Source organism: Opisthocomus hoazin, chromosome 12 (assembly GCF_030867145.1).
Source record: "Opisthocomus hoazin isolate bOpiHoa1 chromosome 12, bOpiHoa1.hap1, whole genome shotgun sequence".
In the NCBI taxonomy this organism is placed as follows: domain Eukaryota; kingdom Metazoa; phylum Chordata; class Aves; order Opisthocomiformes; family Opisthocomidae; genus Opisthocomus; species Opisthocomus hoazin.
Window position 1 is genome coordinate 4983290 of NC_134425.1, and position 18678 is coordinate 5001967.

At 42.2% G+C, this 18678-nt stretch overlaps 1 protein-coding gene across 2 annotated transcripts in view; it reads left to right on the top strand.

The window, feature by feature from the left end:
• GARRE1 (granule associated Rac and RHOG effector 1) overlaps positions 1–18678 on the top strand; it is a 60056-nt gene that overhangs the window by 19136 nt on the left and 22242 nt on the right. The window contains exons 2-3 of one of the 2 annotated variants that reach the window (XM_075433448.1): positions 10008–10196; positions 10825–12165. In XM_075433448.1, the coding sequence (XP_075289563.1) occupies positions 11671–12165 (495 nt within the window). In that variant the 5' untranslated portion in view covers positions 10008–10196; positions 10825–11670. The remainder of the gene's footprint in view (positions 1–10007; positions 10197–10824; positions 12166–18678) is intronic. The other variant, XM_075433447.1, reaches the window with a different exon arrangement.

Sequence of the window (18678 nt, forward strand, 5' to 3'; positions counted from 1 at the left end):
ATTGCAGAATGCTTAGTACTTAGTAGGAGACTTTTAGTGAATGAGTTGGGGGAGAAGGCAAGCATTAAGATCGATAAAGCTTCTGCCATGTACTGAAGAGAATAAATATTAGTAAGTGTTGGATTAGGTTTTAATTTTGGTCACAAAGAAACAGTATGGTAGTATACTTACTAAATATGAAAAAGTGGCTAGTTTACATGTGGAAATAGCATGCTGACAGTAGCCACTTCATTTATATTGGTGGATCAGAACTGGTGTATTTAATGCAACTAAGAAAACATGTTTGCAGGGCTTTTTCTTTCTCTTTTTTTGATGTAGCCTAATATCAAGAGAATGTTGTGTGGCAAGCGTTGAGAATTCAGAAGCAGCATAGTAATTTGGGAAAGGAAAGATTGTTGGTGTTGAGTTACTCCAAATGTTTTGAAAGCTTTCATCATCCTTGCTGTAAACAGGAAAAAAAAAAAGATGAAAAAATCTCATAAAGGCTTTACAGGATTTTCTGTACCTAATCTGTCTTATGTTTATAGTACTCAAAACTTCCTTCTTCATAGAAGAGCTTTAAATGTGTAGATGATCTGTAATTTTCACTGCCTGGAAATACTGCTTTTGTCTAACACTACTGAAATAATTGAAATGTGTACCGAGTTTGGATTTTCTTTTTAAAGTTGCCTAGCAGGACAAACTCAGTTAAAATAGTCTAGAAATGTGCTTTAGGGATATTTATTTCAGTGAAAAAAGTCAGATGTGTATATGCGAAGAAATGTGAGTACTGTGGCGTTTAGGAAAGGTAGTGTGTATGTTTGCAAGAGCAGCAGAATGGCTGGAAGCCGTGTCTAAAAGTTAACAGCTGATTTGTCAATGAGGAAATGCTTGAGTTTCCAGAGCGGTTGTACCTGTATGTCATTGTGATGTGATGCTTTCCATGGTCCGTGAGTTGGGGTGAATAAGAAGGCAAAAGTGGCCACACTGATTCAGACTTCAAAATTGATCCAACTCAACCTTCTTTATCCTATGGAGGTTATAAATGGGGACCCAGGGAAAGGCAAGAAAAGGATGAGTTTGTGGTCTACTCTCATTTACAACTGACTTCAGTGATTTGCAGCATGTAGGATTTCCTGAGCCTGTGGTTACGTCTGTTTAGTAAGCCAGATGAGCCCCTCTGGAAGAAAGAGCGATAAGGAGACCAGAACTGCATGCTGAATTTGAAGTGTGGGTAAACCATGGATTTATGCAGTGACATAATGATGTTTCTGGCTTTCCCAACACCGCCGCTCCCATCCAAATTCCTTTAATAATTTGTAACGTAAGATTTACTCTTCTGGCTCTATCATTCAGCATCAAGCTGACATTTTAGGAAAGAGTCAGTTGTAACGCAGAGATCATCTTCTGAAGTGGTAATGATCAGGCCAGAGACCATCGTTTTGTGTATGAGGCCAGGGTTGTTTGTCCATGTAGGAGTTGATAAATTTGTCCATAATGAATCTAGTCTCTTATTTTAGTCCCTCAGTCCTGCGAAGTTCTGCCATTCTGTGTGTGTATGTGTGTGTATATATATATATGTACACACACATACATATATTAGTCCATGTAGTATGTCATGCCTAAATGCTGTAGTATTTCACTTGTACTGCCACTTGTCTTTCCAAGTCTTGTTTAACGTATGACTTGTCTGGGGCAATGAAAACTTCCTCAAAAGAAACTGAGTTTTGAAAGAAGTATTGAAGGTAGCATTCGTAGAGTGTCTTTCAATCATTTCTCTAAGTACTTTGCCAAAGGGTGGGAATTATACCCATTTTTCTAGGTGTGGAAGATTTCTATGCAGTGTTTGGGTCCATGGACCCAAATAATTTTAAGCGGGGGGAATAAAGCTCTGCAGAGAGCCCGCTGCTTGATTTCTTCGTCTCCACTGACTCAGCAGTAACTGAGCTCTTCAAGACGATTTCCGAAACCTCTAACAAATTCTAGTAGAAATTTTTAGCACACATTTTACAATGTGGATGAAAAACCTCTCTTCCCAGTGAATGATACTGAAAAATACATATGGCGTTTGCTTATGCTGGAGAGCTGCAGTTCATGATTTAACGAGGATATTTAACTCTCACTTGAGTATGTGAGAGATACTACTAACTTTACTGGAACTAATCATATGCTTAAGTCCATTGTTGAAGTGAGCCCAAAGACTAAACTGCTTCCAGGTTTGAGATGTGTAGGAGATTATAGGATTGCAGGGTTTTTTTTGGGGGGATTATTGTTGTTGTGTTGTGTTCCTTCCCCTCATGTGAAAGCTGGTCTTCTGCAGAAACATGGGAAATCATGATTTTTGTAGTTACCATTACAGAACTGAGAACCAAATTTTGTTTTCTTTTTTAAGTTTTAACAAGGAAATGCCATCCTAGACTCTTTGTGCTTGCTGTATTTAGAAGTGAAACTGTAATCAGGAGTGGCAGGGTGAATACGAATAGTCTAACGTGTGGCTTCTGCTGTAGCTTAGAAGGACTTTAAGTGCATAGATCATGTGCTGGGTGGGTTTGCAAGGAAAGACTTGGGAGAGGGCGGGCGGGGGGAAGGTATCTCAAATGGCCGTAACTGGACCATGATGCACAAGCCTGACAAATAATGTTCCTGTTCCCTGTGTGCTTTAATTGAGTATTTCTCTAGTTCAGCCTATTCTTCCTGCCTTCCCTTCAGCAGGAAGGGAAAACTGTGGCTGAAAAAGGCCATTTATAGGAATAGATGTTAACTTACACTCAAGGCTTTTCTAGAAATTGTCAGCTCTCCATCTCCTCTTTGAAACCACGGCTGTCAGTTCTTCGTTCTGTTGTGAAGATAAGTGTACTTTTTCGATGGCTGGCTGTGAATGGCTGGCTTTCGGGGTGAGCAGGCATCTCCTTGCAAGCAGGCCTGCAGGTAGGGGCCAGCACCAGAGTTCTGTAGGCGGTCTGTTCTGGGAGACGGAGCTGTGCCTTTTCTACAGAATGTTTGTGCTGTTCATGCTCGTTCTCGCTGTGGTCCCATGAGCCTTTTCCTCGTATTAGAGCGTTACCCAGCTCCGGTGAGAGAGCAAGAGAGAGTCCGCTTGTGGCTGATGTGAAGTGCACCCTGTTGGGAGATGAGAGATGGAGCCTGGAGTCTCCTCTGGCTGACAGTCCCATTGCATGGGAATTTCTCCTGCTGCGTGCAGATGCTTTGGAAGGCTGCTGTATCAAAAGAATGGACATGACTTTCTTCTCCTTCTCTCCTGCACCCACAGTTCTCTTTCAAAAGGGAACTGGTCCTGCTTTCAAAACAGATAATGTAAGCACCTATTGCTAAGGGAGGATTGAAACAGTGATCCCAATCTGACACGGGCATCTATTTTTGACATTCAGGGAGGCACCCAAGTCTGACAGAAGGTCTGGCTTAACACATTCCTTTCACCAGCTTTTCCTTTTGCTGTCATGTCTTATTGCCGAGACTGGAGTTAGTGCTATTGGGTCTGTTACATATTTTACTTTAAACAAAATGTAAGGAGTCACCTGACATGCTGTAGGCTCTGCCTTGGAAGAACACAGCTCAGTCTATTGACAGCTCTGAATCTGGTTTGGAGATACTTACCTTCCGTGCCTGTTCTATAGGGAGTGCGCTTATACAGTTCAGAGCTACGGATTCTCTTCTGGAGGGTTAAGGCTTGGAAGCACCGTGGTGTAGTGCTGAGCAGCCCAGACCCTCATCTGGCTCCAGAAAGTTGGTGTTCTTCAGCCTTTTCTGGTTCTGCTTCAGAGTGGTTTTCATGACAGAGTCTTTGGTGATTTGGTTTTTTTTTTGAGCTGGGCATGGGGATATTTTTGTCTTTGCTCTTCATTTAAGGCATCAGGCATAGATGTGCCTCTAGAGGATTTTTCAGTGTAAGTGCAGAAAACACAAATCAGCACAAATAAGTAAATAGTTTTGTTTTAAGGAGGGTCATTCTGAAGGGAAAAAAAGCTCTAGACAAATACATAGAAAATTAGTTCAGAGACTGTCTATAAATGTTAGGTAAATATTTCATCAGTGAAATTGGTCTTTGAGTTAATAAATCTGAGTTGCTGGAGCCTTCCACTTAGGTTTAACAAAACTCCCTGCTTCTGTATGTAATTGCTTCTCTGGTAAATGAGATCAGTTTCTGTATTAATAAGTGGGTCTGTTTAGACTGTGTGCATTTAAATAGGATGCTCAAGTTGATGATTCTAGTTAAACTATGCTAACTCCGTAGTCCCTGTGGAGTACGTCCAGTGAGCTATGCTCTCCAGCTCGTGAGAGGGAAGACATGGAGTCGGTTTTAACACCTATCCGACCCTGGAGTAGCCAGGAGAGTGGCCCAGACCAGCTGGTGAGTCGGTATTAGGAAGGGGAGACCCTGGAAGGAGGAGGTTTCCAACAGGAGCATCATGGGTTCATTAAGGATTGGCTTGCGTACTTTTTTTGTTTTGGTTTGTTTTTTTCCTCCAACTGTTCTGGGCAAGCAGCCAAAGAGGAATCCCAATAAGCAATTCATGAGCTAACAAGAACTAAAGTGATATTGGTATAATAGCTACTTCTGCCTCTCTTCCCCTTTCTGCCTCTGTCCTGATCTAATAGGAGATTTTACAACTAGGATCACCAAAGGCAACTACAGGAGGTGCCTGGGTCTTCTAGTGGCTGCAGGCCACCCCGTTAGAAGGGCTGTCAGCTTTGAAAAGCAACGCTGGTTTTCCTTCCTGGCTCTGCAGCCAAAGTACGGGCACCTGACCAAAAGCCATCGGGGTTTGGTGACGTGTGCTGCCTGCCGATGGGCTGAGCTGCTGGGACTCAGCCGCTGCCGGGCGTTTTGCCGTGCGCCTGCATCCCGACAGCTGCTCGGAGTGAGTCCGGAGAAGCCACAAGCCTCGCTTGCGCTGGTGGTGAGGATAATGATACTTGTCAACCCCTATAAAAGCTTTTGCATGCTTTAAGTATTTATGATGTGTTGGTATGAAATTACAGGTGCAAAATAACTTAGTTGATGTCAGAGATTAATGCATGTTTTCTGCCAGTCAGCATTACTTGGAGATGCCTGTTCTTGTCAACCGAGAAGTTTAACTTTCAGAACATAGTTTCAGCTCTTGTATTATGCTGAAAAGTTTTATGCCCAAGATTGTTTAAAAAGGAAAACAAATTTTTAAAGCCCCCACACTTAATTCTACGCATTTTCTTTTTATGGATGGATTCGGTATATTAAACAGTTGTCAAGAAGCTCCTTTATATTCTCAAATTGTCATTTTTATGGCAATTTTAACATTAATATATGCAGTGTATTAATTGAGAGTGGTAGAGATGTTGTAGTGGAAGTCAATTTAATTTCTCAGGTTATGAGGTTTGTTACTGAAATTCTAATATTCTTTATATTTAATCTCTGGTATGCGGATTCCAATTTCTAGTATTTTTGAATGAATGTGTTTTGTAAATGCTAAGCACACTCTTTAGATGTAGATGTAATCCATCTTTAGTTTGGTATCATAGTTTGGTACAGTGCAAAATGAATCAACTCAAATACTAGAGGAATAAAAAAATAGAAGAATGTCTGTCTTAAAATCCTCCTCCAAAAGTAGTTGGGACTGCTTGGCTGTTTTTCTTAATCTGTTTATTTACGAGGATCCTGAAAAGTTTATTTGGAGGAAAGAGTTTCCACCATCTGTCTTAGTTACACTCGTATTCTTGCCTACGATTAGTAGCCTGTCTAAAAGGAGAAGCAAGAAATAGCCTCGTGCACCGTCTGTGGCCCTTCCCTCCAGGTGAAGGTTTGGTGTGGGTCGCTTGTGCCCCGAGCACGTCCGTACACTTGGCTTTGCAAAGCCCCTGCCTGGGACTAACTTTCCGTTTCCCCCCCGTCTAACTCCTGTGTCTTTGCTTTCATGTGGACTACTGGTTTGAAACCTTCCTATGGTTGGGCTTCTTGGTGCTGCCTTCTGCAGAATCCCCTGCTACTGTCTCCTCCATCCTCATCATCGCCTCCTTGCCTTCGCCCTTGCCAGCGAGGCACTGGAGGTGATCAAAGCGGCAGAGCCTGTTGGTGATGCACTGCGCGCCCAACTTTGGGTCCGAGCCAGATAGCGTTCTCCGCTGGGGTCCCTGCTCTAGGCCACTGAGTTTTCTTGGCCAGCATGCTCGTAGTTGTGTTGCGAGGTGCCAGTACACAGACTGATGTTGCTTGGGCCTCGGCTGGTGGCTTTTTTAGTTCTGAGCTAGGTAGTGGTGGGGATGGTGGAAGGACTGGTCTTTGGGAAATAGCGTATGGGCTTCCCCTACCGTCCTGCTCCCAGTTTGCTATTCAGATGTCAAAGACCATTGGAGATGCTTTTATTTTGTTTAAGGTGTCCATGTTTGGACTTTGGGTGGCCTGGCCAGGTGTTGGATCTGATGTACACATCAGTGACCGTAGAACTTGAAGGTGCAGTGATGCCTTTCACAGTGGAGTAACTTTTGGATTGGCACAAGATCCCTGTAAGGTGTGAGGGGGAATTGATGTGCGCTCAGCAGGAGACCCTTGGCTTTAGCAGCCTGCTGGCCTTCTGGCCTTGCAGTAGGCTTTGTTTGTTCAGTCTGCTCCCTGGTAAGCAGCCTGGCTGGTCTGCGTTGTTGCATTCTGAGTTACTTTTTTGGGGAGGTGAGTTGAATTTAGTTGCTTTCGTGTTTGATTGTATTATGGGAATGGTGCCTGTGAAGTTAAGTTCATCCTGAGATTTGAAATCTGTCTCATAAAGTTAAAACCGACGTACAGTATCTCTAAGTGTTACTTTCAAAAAATTTGGCTCGGGTATTTTGGATCCTCTTACTCATGTATGTTATCTTGCACATTCATGGAAAGGACAACAGAAGTAGTAAAGAACACCTTTGCAAGCCGTTTTAAAAATTGACATAAGAACCTTGTTTAAAGCATGAAAAATCTTTTTTTATCAAAAAATTGTTAACCAGTGTGGCCTGCAAAACTTTCATATGGATGGTAAATGAATTTGGCTGGAAGGAAGTTGACAGTGTGGGTAATTGTGTAACTAAACAAACTAGTGATACACTTGGACATTTTACTCGCTGCTTCCTCTGCTCAGTTTCCCGTGTTGATTCATGGAAAAGTACCCTGCCCTCTCTTCCGGCAGGGTGATCCCGGACAGGACGGGTGGGGGTTCGACCCCTCGTGGCTGGCCAGAAACAGAAACTGGAGGTGCCACATTCCCTTTGTCTGAAGGTCTGCCGTGTTAACGCGTGTCTCTTGCAATCAGTGAAGCTGGAGAAAACACTTTTGATTTTCTGGGAAGTATCTAAGCAAAGAATTTTGGATGTTACATTTAAAAAAAGAATAAAAAAAGAACTTGATTTGCATATGTGCTCATTTTCATGCAATTTCTGTTTCCTCTATGCAAATGTGGCCATTTCTAGAGCGACTCGTGCAGATGTCTGCTTGCTTCTCTGTGGAAGTTCAGGTAGTTCAGAGTAGTAGCAGTTCCCTAACTATAGCGTTAACTCCTTAAAGCGAGAACATAAACAATGCGGTGAGCTGTTTCAGTAGCATTTTACAGCTTTGAACGGGATAGTGTTCACTGCAGAGCTTGTTTTATACTACATATTAGTTCTAGTTACAATGTGTAGTAGTGTATGAAGAACACTGGTTTGGCCTTGATTACATAAAGGAAGGAATAAAATTTCTGTATTTGTGGTGCGCTTTTTTTGATACTTTCTTCGCTAGATTTCTGTGAATACTTCGGTTTTCTGCAAAATGAAATACAAGCAGAAGATTTATATTTTGAACTGATAACATGCTGTCCTTGTGTTACTAGAAGGAAACACTTCGATATATTTTTTTCTAATATGGCACAAGTTAGATGGGCATGAAGTTCAGATAGTTACGGTATGGAGCCCCCACTTGTAGTCAATGCACTGAGAGCAGTGGCGGAACTGTAGCGTTGGGGAAGGGAGAGGAGGGCGTGGGAACATTCTCTGCTTTACTTTTTCAGGAACAGATGCAAAAGGAAGAATGTTTGTTTTGTACGGAGCATGTTGAGGGTCTGGTTGTAGACAGTGTAAGACATGTGGCATTACCCACACTCCTAGTACTGGGAGGTGTTGAGAACTGGAGCTTTCCTCCCTCTAAATAAATGTCTCTGTAGATGCTGAAGATACGAGCTGTCCTCTTTAAGCTTTTGTGATGATTTCATTACAAGGGAATACTGAAGAACTGAGTAAGTACCTGCAGGTTTGTCTATGAAATTGTCTGGATGTAAAACACAGCGATTTATCATGTTTCTTTACAGCTGTAAAAAATAAGAAAACACCATTTTTTTTTCTGTTGATTACATTTATGTTCTTTTTAGGATGTGGCTGTGTTATGTATCGGCTAAATATGGCAGCGTTTCAAATGACCAGTTCGATGTCTTAGTTTGATCCTGAAAGGCTCAGTCTGTAATCAGAACCGCCGAATATTAGTGCAGCTCTAATATGCCTGTGTAATTCTGTCCTGTATAGCTTAAACCCCCTTCTTAACTTTGTCTACTTTTGGCACTAATTAAAATTTAGATGCTTCATGATTGTTTCTGAAGTTCCTCTGCAATGTGAAATTCATGTCTACTTAGGGGAAATAATCACCAATTTACTTCTACAATGCATAGAAACTAAGCAGTTCTTTTGTTCCATCTACATTTATATGCAATCAAGAAAACCAATTTAATCATACTTTCCCCTGTAAGGCACCACAGCTTGTAAAGCAAGGAGAAAAATATTTTCAGCTGTGCATATGATACCAAGACCTCCTAGAAAATTCTATTTTTAATGGGTTTATTGCATTTTGATGCATTCAATGTGAATACTGAGAGAAGTATAAAGTAGTTAGGAAAGCATGTAATCAGCTTAGAGTGCTTTAACAAGGGAGGCTGAAATGCGTATGGGAATTTATGCTGTGTTTTATCTGTTCACGGTGTTCTAAAATGTGGGAATACACAAGAATACTTGCTCTAGATCCCAGAAGCAGAACCATCTGCAGCAGAGGCTTCCTGAAACTCGGGCGTGCATTTTAGTGGGTGTGAGACTATCTGACTCTGTCTGTTGTTTGGTCCTGCCATGTCTTGCCTGCTTCTCTGTCTGTGGGATTTTGTATCCTGTGTATGTGTCAAAACGCATTATGTGAATGAATTGATGTCTTGTTTCTTCAGACAGGTGGAAATAAGAAATTTTTACTGGAGGTTAAGTCTTTATTCCCCAGCCATTTTGACAATATTAATACAGGTTTCATATCTCAAATGTAATAGCTAAAGGAACATTTTGTTGTTGAATTAAGGGGCTTCTTCCTGTTATATCTGGATTATTCTTTGAAGTGCTCAGGGAAAAAAAGCCATTATGAATTGCTGTTTGATGTTAGTACGTCGCAATTGCTGCCGTAAGGAAACAAGTGTCCTTATTTGATCAAATCAAGTTCCGTGTGTGTGGGGGAGAGGGAGAGAGTGGCCTGAAGTGTGACTGATAGCTGGGACTAGATAAACTGATTGAACACATCGTGTTTCTCTGCGTTGTGCTTGCCTTCTGATAATGCCCTGACATTGTTGATCAGTGTCTCTTGCAGTCTCAAGACATCGAACGCTTCTCTCGCGAGGCGAGGAGTGCTGTAGAGCACTGCCTGTTCAAGGCACTGGCGGGGGGTTTTGCCCCCTCTCTAGCTGGGGGGAGGAGAGGCGATTAGGGCAGGGCAGTTCCGACTCTGGCACAGATGGAAGGAGGATGATTGGAGGGGGATTCATGAACAAGCTATAAATTTATAGTGCATTAAAAAAAAACCCTCGTCACACACACAGGTGTATAAATATAGATATGTGTCTTTATAGAAAATAGGGGTATAAAGAGAGGTAAATGAGCTCCTAGGGTAACTGTGACCATTGTATGGAAATACGACTCTAACCTGTAAATGTGATCGTGAGATGCCAAGCCCTGTCCAGTTAAGAGCTGTGTTTGGCTAAGGGTAAGGGCTTAAAAACCTTCATGCCCTTTTCCAGGAGCTCGAGTTCCTCCAGCCTGGCCTTGAATGTCTCCTGCTGCAGACTGGTCTGTTCTCCCTGCTCCAGCACAGTTCACCTGCCTACAGATGCCTTCAGAAAAGCACTCATGGCTCTCCAGCCGCACCAGTTTGCTAGCAGGAGCAGGGCAGTGCTAGAAGCTGGATTTCCTCCCTGTTTTCATGTCTGGTGAGACAGTTACTTAGGCCAATCTGCCTCATACAATACCTTGCATATGGTAGATATTGTCCATCATCCTGAAACGGGATGTGTATGTTGTATTTTTCAGCTAATCTCAGTTAGGATATAGACAGATTTATCTGCTGTTGTACAGAAAAAAAATTAAGGACCTGTATCTGTTGATTTAGTAAATTAGTAAAATGAATGGGAGTCTCAGACTTCCCCAGTAAATCATGGCGTGTGGAAAAAAGGTTTCATTGACTTAATTCTTAAATTATTTAAGAAAGATGAGGTTAGAAAATGTGATTAACTCCCCTGAGCTCTGCATTAATAGCCTTCCACTATTCTTAACTGTAGAAGGGTTGCACTGGGGATTAGCTATAGTCTTAAGTTTGACAGTCTAGGATGAGAGAATTAGTAAGAAATACCAAGCAGTGTTGAGTTTAGTAACAGAATGACACCAACTTGTGACTGCTTTTTAGACTGGCAGTGCAACCCTCCCTGCCCTTTGACGTGGTGTATTGTTGACGACGTATACCTAGAGGAGTATACCAGGACACTGCAGGAGTTAAAATCTTAAACCTTCTCATTGTTCCACAATGTTTTAAACTTTTTTTTTTTTTTCCCTCCTTCACAGGAAATGACCTAGAGGCCTTACAAATACATTTGTGCATTTTTGTTCTGAGTCTACAACTGAGGGCAAATGCAGTCTGGAAGCACCACTTCTTAATGTTACAACAGAAACAACTACCTCAACAAACAAGGGAAGGGGAAGAAGGCTTGCAATAATAAACACTCTAATTTTTAATAGCTTATATTTGCAAAGTCTTCTGTAAACAGAGTCCAGATTTTTTTTTTTCTCCCCTCCAGTATTAAGAAGAGACACTACAAGTAAACCAATTTGGCAGACTGGATCTGTCAAGACATCTGAAGATATTTGATCTGCTGACGTAAGGATTTGCTTTTTCAAGGAAGGAGCCTCTGCACTGCTTTTATAATCGCTGTTGATCAGTGGTTTGCTCCACTTTTCCTGATGTTACTAATGGGAAAATTGTGTTAAGGTATTGCTTCTAATCTATTATTTGCATTGACAAAAATAACTTTTATAGACTTAACAGCAAGTGACAATAATATGCTCATGAAGAAATCGTAGGCGATAACTTCTCTGCTCCAGCGTTGCGTTTCTGTGTGCAGAGTGGAATACCAAACAAGAGACAGAGCATTATTAAGACACTTCAGCTTGCTTTTTGAGTACAGTTTGTAACTGCAGCAGGGCTGCACTGAACACTGAGAATACAAACTCAGCAATTCTGCTGCCTTTCTCACTGCTGATACAGATTATACAGACGCTTGCCTTTTTGAAATGCCTTTTGTGAAACGTATGTGCGCAGTCCTCGACTGTTACTGTACAGAACTATATATTTGAGGAAGGAATTTGACAAGTGATTGTTAATTCAAGAAATCTTTGGACAAGCACTCACTTATGTATTGCTGCAGTGCACAAGAAAGCAAAATGGACTATAAGCGGCGCTTTTTGCTTGGCGGGTCCAAGCAAAAAGTGCAGCAACACCAGCAGTATCAAATGCCTGAGCTAGGCAGGACCCTGAGCGCACCGCTGGCATCCACGAACCCAGCATCCCCTTTGGTCTCCTCGGCTGCTGCGGGCAGCTGCAACCACCCCGTGTCCCACACTACTCCGATCGCAGACATCCAGCAGGGAATCTCCAAGTACCTGGATGCCCTCAACGTGTTCTGCCGTACGAGCACTTTCCTTACAGACCTTTTCAGCAGTGTATTTAGGAACTCGCACTATTCTAAGGCAGCTATGCAACTGAAAGACGTGCAGGAACATGTCATGGAAGCAGCGAGTCGCCTCACAGCAGCAATAAAACCAGAAATAGCAAAAATGCTGATGGAACTGAGTGCAGGAGCTGCAAACTTCAAAGATCAAAAAGAGTTCAGCCTACAAGACATCGAGGTAAGTTCCCTTGCAGGATACTGTTTTGCTTGCGAGTTTGTATTATTCTTTCTTAACTGGACTTCTCTTCAAAATCACTTCTACACCACAAGTTCTCTTTGCCTTGATTTGTATTTGTGGGCAACACTGCTAAAAAGAGAAACTTGTCTATTCTTATGTTTCCTTCTTGAAAGTATTAAGTCATTTGCAATGCCTGACTTCCAACTATGTTGAATTGGGTATTTAGTGGGTATTTCTGTATAAGAACTTGTACCCTATTTAAAGATTTCATTAAATAAGAAATATGAGTTATAATTAAGTTGTACTACCTGTGTAATTCTAAGTGGTGATGTTCTGTATGATTTAAATTTATTATCGGCAATCTGACTACCTCTTTCTTCTTTGGGGAAACTATGCTTAGTTTAAAAAGAACAGTAATAGTGCAAAACACCCAGCACTCTGCCCCTCCAAACCAACTAAATGAAAGTTTTAAATAATTTTCTGGTTTATGTTAGCTAATATTTCTAATGATATTAAGCCATCATATTCTAAATTAACCTATAGTTTACTTAATATTATCCGTTCCAAGGGGAAACCTGAACACTTAGGAGTGGTGTATATTGTCAACAGTGTTTGTGTAAAACTGCATAGGAGTTTAGTAATGATCGAAATTTGTGTAAAACAATGTTTTATCACTCTTCAAAACATTTTTGTCTTTGTGAGCTGTTGTGCTTAAAAGAAAAATACCATGCTACCATGAGAGATTTGTGCTGGAAAAATTTGCCGTGACTTTGCTATAGTTTCCATGTGCTGGCAGTGAGTGCCCAGCAGTCAGGACTCGGAAGTTTTGAAGCTGAGACGATCCCCGGCTCTCGCCGTGCCTGGCTGGGTGTTGCTGGGTATTCCTCCTGTAGTAAATGTCTTCGATATGTGACAGGCAGTGGTAAGTGATGGGCACATGTGAGTCCCTGGTGTTTGAAGTAGTTCTTTGTGTTTTGACATGTTTCTTTACAGCAGTCTTTGCAAAGTTTTTCCTATGGAATTCTATCCTGAGTGGAAAACTTATTTTTAAGTTCTCTTGTTTTTTTATTTAGATTTCAGGTAGCTTTGTAAGGATGGACGTTATATACGCGTGCTTATCAAGCGTTACCTGGTTTCTGTAACTGCACAGCTTACAGATGAACTAGTTAAGTAGAATGCAATTTGTAGGACATAACTGTGGTGAGAAATATGACTGACAGTTTTCAGTGTTGTATGCTTAGTATAGATTGGAGTAAGATTGGCTATGCATTTGTTAGAAATGTTTTTTATAGACTGGTATTTTTGAAAATACAACATCACTATGTTTAACTAAGGCTGTAGGAAATTTTTTTTTAATTTAAAAATCATTGTGAGTTTATGTGATTAAAGACCTTGATAATACCTGTGCTGAAAGACTTTCTTTTAATTAAAAAAAAAAACAACACCAAAAAAACAGCCTATGGAGGACTACCTGTCTTCTAAAGTTTTTTTGTGGGCTTTAAAACTCTGTCTTGCATAAAGTGGTGCATTCTGCTTCTGCTTAAGAACCAGCAAAATGTCAGGGTTTGACACTGACTCACACGATTGTTTTAGAAGTCAGCCAGGGAGCATGGTTTAGATGGCTTAAGCCTGTGGGCAAGCTAGTTGGGTGCTTGTGCCCAGGAAGCAGTTATCAGTTGCTTGCTGTTGAAATGAGCCTTGACAGAAGTCAGTACAGAGAATATATTGAAGTTTGTAGGTGACTTGAAAGTACGTGATATAAGTATGCTGGAGGACCTGCTGGATTAAAAATAATCTTGAATGTAATAAATGAGTTTTCCAGTTGGGATGGAATTCAGAGGGGAAAACTGGAAAAAAGTTTGTATATTTCCTCATCTTTTTGAAGGTTTGCAGCAGCCTCAGTACTGCAAAATACAAAGAACGAATCTTGTTCTAGTTACGTGGAGCTTGTGTATTGTCTTAAAAGTGGTAGTAATGACAGAGATGTACGTGTTGCCTTCCTAAACAAAAGGGAAGCATGAATGGGCACAAGATATTTACTTGGATGCTCTGTTTTGTATTAAATGGAGATAATTTTTGGCTTTTATGCATATAAAGTAACTTTTGAAGATTTTTGAACAAGAAGCTTGTGTGAGAAAAATGTCTTGAGTAAATAGAAAAAGTGTAGGCTTTCCTTAGCAAACATTGCAAAGCCCAATTTAAATATTTTTTTTCATTATCTTTCCTGTGATTTGCAGGGATTGGCTTCAGACTTTGCTGAGTTGAGGAATTGTTAGTAGCAAAAAGCTGCTTCAAATAAGTAGAAAATGCTATGGCTTTCTGGAATGACATTGTACTCCTGTCTTGGTCTGTAATCTCAGATCTGCTAGCATGGTCTCTAGAAATATTTTATATTACATTTCAGTTGCTGCTTTTTATTTTTAAAATACTTTGCACTGAAATGCTCTTTTGCTAAATCATAGTTAGCATTTTAGTAGCTGTCAATATCAGATCATTGCTGCTGGCTTTGAGGTTGACCGTTAGCAGCAGTGAGCCTGTTGGGTTGCCCGTATCCCCCAGCACTGCAGAGGTAAAGGTGCAACTTCTGCTGGAAGCCAGTTCAGTTTGCAGGTAGCTCTTTTCCGATGAGCAGGATCGCATCTTCCCTTGGAGGTGTTTCGGTCATGAGATCGCTCTTGGGAACTGCAGAGCATTGCTACATAGTAAAAACGAGTAATATTCTGCCCACTCTCAGTGATATGTGGGAAAGGGGGTTATCTCGTAACCTGGTACACCAGTTTGACTCATAGCTCATTGTTAACTTCGTTAGATTGCTATTTTAATCTGCTCTCTTCAGTGGGTAGACAGATTGTGCACAGGGCTTGTTGTTACCAAAGCCATTAAGAACTCTGTTAAGGGAAATGAGGGTGGTAGGAAACCACTGAATAAGCGGGTTGTGGTGTTTTGGTTTTTTTGAGGGTTTTGTTTGTTTATGGAAATAGCCAAAAAAAAAAAAGGGAAGAAAAAGAGTTTCTACGACATAAAATAGTACTTGGAACTGTGGGTCAGTGTTTGTGTTAAGTTGGGAAGACTGACACTGGTTATTTACTAGCCTGATTAGTGGTGGTGGTCTGTTTTAAAGAATCTGTTGTAGAAGATTTGCCTGCCAGGGAATTTGCATGGCATCACTGTTCAGCAATGAAATCTGGGAATTTTATGCGTGCACTTTGTCCAGCAAAATATTTCGGAGTTGGTTGTGTGCCCTCCACAGAATCACAGAATGTTTGGGGTTGGAAGGGACCTCTGTGGGTCATCTAGTCCAACCCCCTGCCAAAGCAGGGTCACCCAGAGCAGGCTGCACAGCACCGCGTCCAGGCGGGTCTTGAATATCTCCAGAGGAGGAGGCTCCACAGCCTCCCTGGGCAGCCTGTTCAGTGCTCCATCACCCTCAGAGGGAAGAAGTTCTTCCTCATGTTCAGCTGGAACTTCCTCTGCTTCAGTTTGTGCCTGTTGCCCCTTGTCCTGTCGCTGGGCACCACTGGAAAGAGTCTGGCCCCATCCTCCTGACACCCACCCTGCAGATATTTATAGGCATTTATAAGGTCCCCTCGCAGCCTGCTCTTCTTCAGGCTGAACAAGCCCAGCTCCCTCAGCCTTTCCTCATAGGAGAGATGCTCCAGTCCCCTCTACATCCTCGTAGCCCTCTGCTGGACTCTCTCCAGTAGCTCCTCATCTTTCTTGAACTGGGGAGCCCAGAACTGGACAAAGTACTCCACATGGGGCCTCACTAGGGCAGAGTAGAGGGGGAGGAGAACCTCTCTTGACCTGCTGGCCACACTCCTCTTAATGCACCGCAGGTGACCATTGGCCTTCTTGGCAGCCAGGTCACACTGCTGGCTCGGTGGGAGAATAGTCTGGGACCCAGTGTCCTAACACTGCATCTCCACCTGATGCTGCTGTTTGTGGGTAGCCCGTTCGGTGAAACTCTTCGCCTGTGTCAGGGACAAGGAAGACTGAAGTGAGACTCCCCAAAGCCCTGTTGCTTCCAACTCCTAAGCAGGGAGACAGATTCCTTCAGGTAAGGTTGTTCAGCCGCTGAGGCGGATAGCTGGCCTACCTGGCGATGGGTTAGGGGCATCAAGGTGCTAGAGCTGCGTTCCTTGGGGCAGAACACTTGCAAGATGAAGACCTCATGGTGGATGCAGTATAAATGTTTCTAAGGAAGGGTTTAAGAAAACACCACCTCACCTCTGGTGATTCCAGCTCATCTTTGATTACTGCTTAGTCTCTAGGTTTCAGTTTGTTGTATTACAGTCGAAAGCAGGATAGTCAAACACTTCTGCATGGGAAAGGAGGGAAAAATAAATGCAAAACAGAGATGGTGGTGTCTCTGTGGAAAAAAAAAAACCCCAAATGCATCCATATGCTAATATTGTTCAGATTTCACAACAGATTTAGTATATTGCTTTTCACACTTCGGTAGCTGCTGGCCAGCCCCGGCTGTATTTGTTAAACTGGTGGCAGTCGTTCTTCTTTCCCACAGTTAAGACAGATTCAGGTCTTCTGAAGAAAATCCTCAAGAAATTAACATTAAAGCAAAGTGAGTTTGGCATCTGCAGTGAGCGTTTAACTGTGCAAAAATCCTCTACCACTTGGATTTGATTGAAGCGGTTAAAACCATCCTTACCGTTTCTGAGGAAGACTGAAACAGATTATTTTTCAAGCAAAACAGAGGTTCGGTAAAGCAGATGTTACTATTTATCTTTACTGTTTCACATTGTAAAATAAACTGGGAATGTTGTGTGCTGCCACTGAAAAACTAAATCGTTTATTTATTTTGAGCATTATTCCCAGGCAGGGGAAACTTCAACCTCGGTACCTTAAATATTCTTTGAAACTTAATCAGCTTGAAATTCCTAATGAGTCCTAGTTTCTTCTTCCCCTGAGAACTACATTCTTTGTACACAGAAATATTCAGATTGCCAGTTGTCTTTTCCTGCAATTTTCTTACAAATCTTCCTAATCTTGTAGCCAGGAAAGTTGGACTTTTATTTATTTTATCATTTGCTGACTGCCTTTTTTAATAAGGCAAACTCCACTTTCAGAGGTCAGTCAAAGTACCAAAAATGTTTAATTTTGTGCCTTGTACAAAGAAGGGAAGTGATTGAACCAGAATGGAATGTCAAAAGGAGTCCGGATGCAATGGAAAAAAGCATTGCCACCACTGGTTCTTCTGAAGTAGATAGTTAATGCATGTAACTGTTCATGTGACTGCAGAGTCTTGCCAGTAAGATCATTGTGTCTGAATATTTTTATTCCAGAAGAATGTGGCTGAAAATAAGCCAGATGATTTATTTGCTCCAAGGCACGATGGCTTTGTACATTATCTGTGTGTTTTATGAATTATTCCTAAAACGGAATTCAAGTTGAGTCTTTTTTAATAAATCAAAGTCAAAGACACGTTTTTAAACCACTTTGTGTGACAAACTCCCTAAAAGAAACAAAGCACTCTGAATGCCTTTTAAATACTTTCTACAGTCATTTGGAAAGTACTTGCTGCTCTGCTGCGTTGCAGCCACGCTTTGTCGTACGCCTTCGCAGCCGGGGCTCTCCTGCTCGCGCTGCTTCGCTCGCCGTGCTCCGTCGGGGCGATGGCCCTCCTGTCTGTCCGGCCGCACGCGGTGGCTGCCCCGCACTGCTCGCTTTGGGTCACCTGTTGTGTTTTGCTGGTGGTAACTGAGGCGCGTGGCTGTCTTCGGTCACAGCTCTCGTCCCCGTTGGTGTGGGAGAGGGAGACAAGCGGGGATGGAAAGGCGCAGGGGACAGCGGTCTGGGACGTGGAGCCCATCGCCGGCTGGCCGAGGTGGGCAGCCCTTCCCGGCGCAGCGCCCTGCCGTTCCCCGGGCTTTCCCAGTGAGTATTGCCCGCCTGCGTCACTGGGATATGCTGAAGGGAAGATTTGTGCCAGCGTTCGCAGTTCCCGTCGGACAACGCCAGTGGCAGGGCTGCAGCTCCGTGTGTGTGATCCGCAGCCGCTGCTGTGTGCTGAAAACCACGCTGTGTGGCCACTGTAGCATGTGGCAAAATGTTCTTGATGCGTATAACTGGTTGTTTCTCTGCTTGGAAGATAAACTCTTGGATTAAACTTTCCTGATTTTTATGATAATGTTTTAAAGTTATTCTGATTTTTTTGTTTGTTTGGGTTTTTTAACATAAAATCAGCTAGGTCTGTGTGCAAGTGGGTTTTGCTGTTGACTTGGTCCTTGTGATAATATGCTACTCCCATTTTTGTGTTGTTTCAGGTGCTTGATGTTGCTAAATAACTTAGCAAGCTTTTCATTCTGCAAATAACCGTAACTTGAGTGCAGAAGTAAAAAAGACACAGGAACAGTCTGATCTCCCCTCAGTTCATAGAAATCCATGCTTACTCACTGTTTACCTTATTTTAAGTAAATGGTTCAATATCACATGTTACTTACCATGTGAAGCATTATTTTAATACAAAAAGATCAGAGTTTAACTTAGTTCCTTACC